At 45.2% G+C, this 8154-nt stretch overlaps 1 protein-coding gene across 1 annotated transcript; it reads right to left on the reverse strand.

The window, feature by feature from the left end:
• Nucleotides 1-965: 965 nt before the first annotated feature.
• LOC117090839 (suppressyn-like) lies at nucleotides 966-1587 on the reverse strand. The gene is given in 2 exon segments (XM_033223476.1): nucleotides 966-1124; nucleotides 1126-1587. Coding segments are annotated over 2 exon segments (621 nt in total).
• Between the last annotated feature and the right edge of the window lie 6567 nt (nucleotides 1588-8154).

Consider the following 8154-nt stretch of genomic DNA (forward strand, 5'->3'; position numbering starts at 1 on the left):
TACTTTTCTGATATTTGAGGCAATCTCTAGAACCACTTTTCCATTATTGTCTATGTTAAGACAACAATTGGAGATACTAAACTTACCACAGACCCCACCTTCTTCTGCTAATAAGTAGTCTAGTGCTAGCCTGTTTTGATAAATTGTCGCATGCATTTGGTTTTGTTGTTGAGCAAGCATTTCCAGGGCTGAGGCAGTTAGGTTAGTGATTAGAACAGCCTGTAGTATAATTATTCTATTTAGCCTATATATGAGAGTGTGATAACCCCATGAACCATCCTCAGCCCAAGTGGCAGGGCCATAATATTCAATGACCCATTGCAGAGGCCACTCGTCCTCTTGCCATCTTTGGCTTCCTCCTACCTTTAAGGATTGTTTTTCTCTGTTGAGGTTATCATATACAAGGACTCCAAAGGTGTTGCCTGACTGCTTTGGAAGTAAAAAGAATCCAGGTTTAATTGTGCCCAGAAAGCAAGTACCTTGCCAATGATAAGATAGCCATGAGTAAGCCTGGGTTCCACATATGCAAAAGAATCCCTCAGGGGCAATCCCTTGTAGGCTGGTGTTCATAGGATTGTCCCATAGTGCACTTAGGCAGGGTATGCAGCATAAGGGTTAGTGGTGTTTGTACAGTACCAGGTCTTTTTTTATAAGACACAATTGAGGTATTTAAGTTAGAAGGAGATCAGGCTCCTTGGGGTAACCTAGGCCACCACTCTGCTGTGGAGGCGTTGACTGTTAGGGTTTGCTGACAGGAGCTTTCACCTACAGTGTGATGGGTTTCATCAGTTCACTTGTGGAATACGCACACTGTCCCTCTTACTGGGTTGGTAAGTGCCCAGGACTGCGGATGTTCTTGAGGACTGAAAGTGAGACCGGGGTTTTGGGATGCTAGTAGCTAAGGGGGAATGTCTATCCCATACCACAGCCACTGTTCACTCATACGAGCTCACCACAGCCACTGTTCACTCATACAAGCTCCCCCGCATACCTAGCAATTGGACACATTCATGGTAAGTGCGATGCTTTCTCCTAGATCTACAAACAGTTTTTTCCTGACTTGGGAAGGGATACATCTGCTTGTAGTTTTGTATAAAAGGATCGAAATACCACGGATGATTTTGACGTTGAGGGAATTGTTGCTTTTGCTTTGGCTATAATCTGTTCTCTCTTTATGTCTTCTAGCACTTGAGTGTTTACTCCCCATTGTCCAATTTTGGTGAAGCAAAGCCACTGCCAACCTTTTGAGCATATAGCCTCATTACGACTGCTGGATACTCCTGGATTTTTTACTTTACAATAACCTTTCCCTGATTGAAAACCTTCCTCAATTAAGTTTCCATAACAGGATTTTTCTATATGAGTATGGTAAGTAAAGGATTGTTGCATTTTTCCTCCACAGTGGAAAAATTGATAACACTCACAGCAGCTCGGAGGCGCTACTGTGGACAGCAGGGAAGCTACTGACAATATTAGGATTTTGATGAGGGATATTCCTGTATTAAGACTTTTGGTTGGAAGTGAGGTACAGCAGGCAGTTGGGTAGATATAGTCAATTTCTAAAAGCAAGTGATTAGTCTTCCTCATCTTTTGGTTCTAAGAAAAGAAATTTTGGGTTTAATTTAAGCTTGATAGGAGAAATTGGCCTAGATGATCACTTTGCTGTTAATGTTTTGGAGGAAGAAGTAACCTTGGGGGTGAGCTTGACCCTGGTGTGATGGATCCAGTGAGGGAGTCCTTGGACTCTCACTGTGGTTGGCATGCTGAGTATCACAGTGTAGGTGCCTGTCCACTTTAGTTGTAGCTTTTTGTGAGGGTCAGGTTGGCAGATAAACATGTCTGTGCCTGCAAGACAGTTATGTTGAGAGGACAAGGAGATGTCAACAGGGAGAGGCATGACCTCATTTGCGGCTTGATGAATGAAAGATCATGTCTGATTTAAGGAGGGGAGGATTACCCGGGCAAGATTGGCAAGTAGACTTCACTCACATGCTGCCTGATAAATGGCTCTGCTCTCTTCTAGTCTTTGTACTTTCTCCAAGTGGGTAGGAGCATTCCCAACAACTTCAGAATGTGCAAATGTCATCACACAAACTCTCATCATGCATATAATTACCCACCAGGCACCAGGCTTGGTTGGTAGGAAAAGGCAGCAGCCAGAATGAAACCTGGGGTGACACTGAGTGGTAGATAAGGCAGGACTGAGTAATTTCTCAAACATGGCTGGAAAGGTGAGGACAAGTGAGAATAGGGTGGAGAAATTGCGAGAGAGGTTTGCAAGCAACATGGAAAGAGTTGTGAAGGGTTTGCAGGATAGGGATTGAGACTGTGGAAGAATGAAATGCCCTTCCTTGACATACTGTGGTCCTTGCTTTTGAAGGTTTTGGGCTTCAAAGTCTTCCTTTTCTTCTGAGGAGTAAAGAGGAGAGAACAAGGGCAGGAACAGAAACTGACCTTGCACAGGTTGTAGGGCTACTTGTTTGGCTAACTTATCTGCTAGAGTATTTCCAGCCAATATAGGATTGTCTGGGTTTTGGTGGTCCCTGCAATGAATGATGGCAACTTTCTGCAGGAGTCTGGCAGTTTGAAGGAGTTTGCTGATGAGAGAGCCATTTATGACAGGAGTGTTTTTTTTTTTTTTTTTTTTTTTTGCAGTTAGGAAACCCCATTCTTTCCAGATGGATGAGTGTGAGTGCACTATGTGGAATGCATAATGAGAATCTGAATATATGTTAATTTGTTGTTTGCCTGCTAGAGTGAGTGCTTGAGTGAGGGTGATGAGTTCAGCTTTTTGGGAGATGGTTCCTAGGGGGAGCAGATTGGCTTCAATAGTGTGTGTGACTATTGAACACTATAACATAGCCAGCAGGTTGGCATCCTTGATATAGGAAAGAGCTGCCATCTACAAACCAAGTAAATGAGGCATCTGGAAAGGGTTGGTCTGTTAGGTTTGGAAAAGGTATAAGAAAAGTTTGAACAGTGTCTACACAGAAGTGTGCAGGGTCTTGGGAGGTAGTAGCTTCAGGTAAGAGCATGGCTGGGTTTAAATAGGAGCTGATTAGCACAGTGATTTAGGGAGTTTCTATGAATAAAGCATACAGTTGGAGGATCCACGGGGCAGAGATGAGACTCAGTACACTGCGGTGAGCTAGCATGTCTTTGATGTTATGGGTTGAATAAATTGTTAGGTTGGCATGAAGAGATAGTTTTAGGCTTTCAAGGATGAGGACAGCATCTGCCGCCAGTGTTTGGAAGCAAGAAGGCCATCTGAGAACTGTGGTTTCAAGCTGTTTGGAGAGGTAGGTGATAACCTGGAGGGTAGGTCCCTTAGACTGGGTTAGAACACCTAGTGCAACTCCATGTCATTCATTGGTATAAAAGGAGAAAGCTTTGGTGAGGTCTGGGGAAGTGAGCGTGGGGCTGAGACAAGAGGCCTTTGGAGTAGACAGAAAGGTTGGATAATAGGCTGTGCAGGGTTCAAAGGCTCATGGAGAGGGCCTTTAGCAGCTTGATATAACTGTTTGGCAAGTAGAGCAAAGGAAGGAACCCAAAGCCTAAAATATCCCACTAATCCTAGAAAAGAGAGAATTTCTTCCTTAGTTTGCAGAGGGTGGGAGGGACTGGAGGAGGGATATGCAGTTGATTGTGAGCCCTCAGGTTGCAGGGTAAAGGCAAGGCCTAGGTACATGACTGAGGGAGTGCATATTTGTGTTTTTTTAGGAGAGACCAGATACCCCCACTCTGCAGGAAGTTTAAAAGAGAGATAGTATGGGTGTTGCAGTCTTTGAGAGGGACTACACAGGAGTAGATCATCAACATATTGAAGGAGAGTGGACAGTTTTAGGGATAAGGTACAGAGGTCATGAGCAAGGGCCTGTGCAAAAAGGTGGGGGCTGTCTCTAAAACCTTGAGGTAGTAGGCACCAGGTGAGCTGATGTGAAAGGTGAATGTAGGGGTCTTCCCACGTAAAGACAAAGAAGTCTTGAGAATCAGGGTGCAAATGAATTGTAAAAAAAAAAAAAAAAATGTATTCTTTAGGTCTAGGACAGAAAAATCGGTGGTATTGGAGGGAATTGTGGAAAGTAAAGTTTATGGGTTAGGAAATACTGCACATACTGGTAGTACAGTTTGGTTAATGAGCCTGAAGTCCTGGACTAAGTGATAAGTTCCATCTGGCTTTTTAACAGGTAGAACTGATGTTAAAAGGGGAGTTTGTTGGGCAAAATAGGTAACTGACAAGGAGGTGAAAATGATAGGCTGTAAGCCTACAAGAGCTGCTTGGGTGATTGGATACTGCTTCTGTGAGAGGAACTGGGTGGGGTTTTTAAGGATAACGTGGATGGGAGTGTGGTGTTTTGCAACTGAGGGTGTGGAAGTATCCCAAACAGTGGGGTTAACTATGGATGGGGCATAAGGAAAGGTTGCATATTTTAGGGTGGGATGTTGGAGGAATAGAAGAAAGCTAGAAGCACCAGAGGGGTCTGAGTGGATGTGTTGGGTACCATGGGGAACGTAGAGGTGGAGAGTAGTGTGGAGTTTTGAAATGATGTCTTTACCTAGGAGTGGAGTTTGTCCTGAGGGCAGGACTAAGAAAGAGTAAGTGAAGGAAAAGGTGTGAAGGGAGCAGAAGAGTAGACGGGTGACTTGGGGTTTGGAGACTTGTCCGTCAATACCCATAACAGAGACTTTGGAGGACTGGGTGGGTCCTGAAAAATTAAGTAAAGCAGAGTAGGTTGCCCTGGTATTAATTTAAAAAATATACTGGTCTACCTGCCACCAGCAGGGTTACCCTTGGCTTGGATGAAGAGATGGTAGTTGCCAGGGCATCCATTCCAGGGCACCGTCAGTCTTCAGTGGCAACGCCGATGAGATCCAAGTAGGAGGTTTTGCCAGCTCAGGGAGAAATGGGGGTGGTCCTTGCAAAGGCCACTCATAGTATGACTTCCATTGGGGTCCTCCGCAGATGGGGCATGGCCTGATGGGCTTACCTGGGTTAGAGCATTGTCTGGACCAGTGGCCTTCATTGCTGCACTTGAAACAGGTGCCAGGTGGAGGTGGATTATTATGAGGCTTCCGTGTGGAACTGTGACCCTGTGAGCCTGCAGGGCCCCTGATGGTGGAGGCAAGCATTTGAAATTCTGCCTGTTTTTGCCTTTTACCTTCCTCATCACAATTGTTAAAGACTTTGTAGGCTAAATTAAGAAAGTCTCATTGTGTGGTTTGAGGGCCATCATCAAGCTTCTGAAGCTTCTGCCAAATATTGAGGGTGGATTGGGAGATTAATTGAACGTTTAAAATAGTAGTTCCTTCTGGGATGGCTGGGTCTAGGTTGGCATGTTTTCTCACGGCTCCAGTTAAATGAGAGAAAAAGGACTGGGTTTTCGTCAAGACCTTGGGTGATTTCCGAAAGTTTTTCATAGTTTACTGCTTTCTGGGCACCCTTTCTGAGTCCTACAAGGAGACACACAATCATGTGGTCTCAATAGCAGCGTCCAGGGGCCCCATCTTGATAACCCTGCTGGGAGTCCTGGTTGGGGACTGCCTCTGTGCCAGTAGGCTGGGTAGGAGACTGGTGAGGAATTGTATCAGCATGTGCCTGAGCTAAGGTCCAGATATGGTCCCAGTCTTCTGGGGTGAGGGTGGAAGAGAGGATAATGTAGAGGTCATGCCAAGTTAGTTCGTAAGACTGGGTGAAGTACTGAAACTCTAATATTAGAAGTAGGATCTTCTGGATATGAACTGAGTCTTTTGTTAATTTGAGAGATATCAGTGAGGGAGAAGGTAACATGAACTCTAACAATATCTTCAATTCCTGCTACTTCCCAAAGGGGGCACTCTAGCACAGATACTGAAGTAAGGGTGGGGCATGGGCCAAAGATGGCACCTGAGTGAGTATGGGTGGGAGAGAAGGAAGAACCTGGAAGTGGTTCCTGTTGAGGGTTTGAAGGGGGAAGAAGGGTTGAGTTAACAGGCAGTGGAGGTTAGATAGTGGCTTAAGATGGTGGGATGGGTTTATAGGCCTCAGGAGAGGGCAATGAGGGAGGAGAATGGGTACAAGCAGTGCTAGAATTGTCCTGAGGAGAGGACAATGTATGAAAAGAAGTGGATACTCTTGGAGGTGGTGCTGGATGGGAGGATGGCAGCTAGGAAGGTGGTGGCTAAGAAGATGGCTGCTGGGAAGGTGGCAGCTGGGAAGAAAAAGAGGAGGCTTGGGGTGTTAAAGAAGATGGTTGAGAGGGAGAGGAAGGGGCTGGGAGGGCTAGACAGCAGTCTGCTGGATCAAACGAGGAAAAAGAAGTAGGGTCAGGAGGAGAAAGGAGATCAGGGTGGCGATATTGGAGGAGGGTTTGAACAGGTGAGCAAGAATTGCAGAGGTCAGATTGTAATCAGAGTGTAAAAAAGGCCTAAACATAAGGAATTTCTCCCCATTTTTCCAGTCGTCGGCAATAATTGCTTAAGTTAGTTAAAAATGTAAAGTTGAATCTTCCATTTGTGGGTCATGTGGACCCATTATCCGATTCATACTGTGGCCAAACTGAATTGCAATAAAAAAGACAAGGCACTTAGGGCAGATATCTTGCCCAAGGCCTAAGATTTGCAGGTTTTTTATGAGGCAGCCTAGAGGGCTGTCCTTTGGAATGGAAGACAGGGAATTTCCCATAACAAAGGGAGAATGGGGAAAAGGAGACCTTCCTGGATGGCCAGAAGGAGACATAAAAGGAGCAATCCTCACTGCTGCCTTTTTCATTCCTAGAACTGGATCAAATAGCTTAGAGGTGTCCCCCTAAGACCAGGTGATCAGCGAGCACTTCGCACATGTTGGAGGAGCCTTCTTGGACCAACGTTGGATTTTTGGACCAGAGAAACCAAGAAAGGCTGTGTGGATTTATCTCTGTTAACCAGGCTCCCAGGAAACTTACCAGTAGGTAAGATCAGTGACCAATGTGCGTGTACAGAGAGGCCACTGGAGGCTGAGGAGCTTCCTTTGTCCAGCTGCTGTGGCCTGCTCTCTGGGGTGGAGGGTTAGATCCACAGCGGACATGGACTGGAGCCCCTCTCGGGTTTCAGCACCTGATGCAAGGCTCTTGTATTGGTTCGAACCCCGAGAATGTACCAACAAACAACACAAGGTGGTGTGGAGCAACACACTGTTTTAATGAGCACCTGACTGCAGACAGGTTTAGGCCTAAAATGGCATCAGCCCCAAGTGAGGCTGGGACACAGGTTTTATAGTCTCCTGTAAATGGGAAGTGTCCCAGTCTGGTGTAACTGCTACGTGTTACCCAGATGGCCTTTCTCTCTCTATCTCCAGTGGGTACGTGTCTTCCGGCCAGTTCTCTTCCTGCTTTTGCTATCTTGATGATGCACACTGCTGGTGCAAGTGGCCTTGCACCTTGGGACTGGGCCTACACAGGGAGGAGTTATTCATCCTCCCAAACTTTCAGGCCTTGGGGGAGAATCTTTCATTTTCTTTATAAATTACCCAGCCTCAGGTATTTCTTCTTAGTAGCATGAGAATAAACTAATACAGTAAATTGGAACTGGAGTAGTGGGGTGCTGCTGTAAAGATGCCCGAAAATGTGGAAGTGACTTTAGAAGTAGGTAACAGGCAGAGGTTAGAATAGTTTGGAGGGCTCAGAAGAATACAGAAAAATGTGGGAAAGTTTGAAACATCCAAAGGACTTAGAGGGCTCAGAAGACAGGAAGATGTGGGAAAGTTTGGAACTTCCCGGAGACTTGTTGATTGAATGGCTTTGACCAAAATGCTGATAATGATATGAACAATAAAGTCTAGGGTAAGGTGGTCTCAGATGGAGATGAGAAACTTTTTGGGAACTGAAATAAAGATGATTCTTGCTATGCTTTAGCAAAGAGACTGGCAGCATATTGCCCCTACCCTAAAGATCTGTGGAACTTTTAACTTGAGAGAGATGATTTAGTGTATCAGGTGGAAGAAATTTCTAAGCAGCAAAGTGTTCAAGAGGAAGCAGAGCATAAAAATTCAAAAAAATTGCAGCCTGATGATGCAATAGAAAAGAAAGACCCATTTTCTGAGGATAAATACAAATCCCCTGAAGAAATTTGTATAAGTAACAAGGAACAGAATGTTAATCACCAAGACAATGGGGAATATGTCTCTAGGGCATGTCAGAG

Source organism: Trachypithecus francoisi, unplaced genomic scaffold (assembly GCF_009764315.1).
Source record: "Trachypithecus francoisi isolate TF-2019V2 unplaced genomic scaffold, Tfra_2.0 Lachesis_group11, whole genome shotgun sequence".
NCBI classification, from domain to species: domain Eukaryota; kingdom Metazoa; phylum Chordata; class Mammalia; order Primates; family Cercopithecidae; genus Trachypithecus; species Trachypithecus francoisi.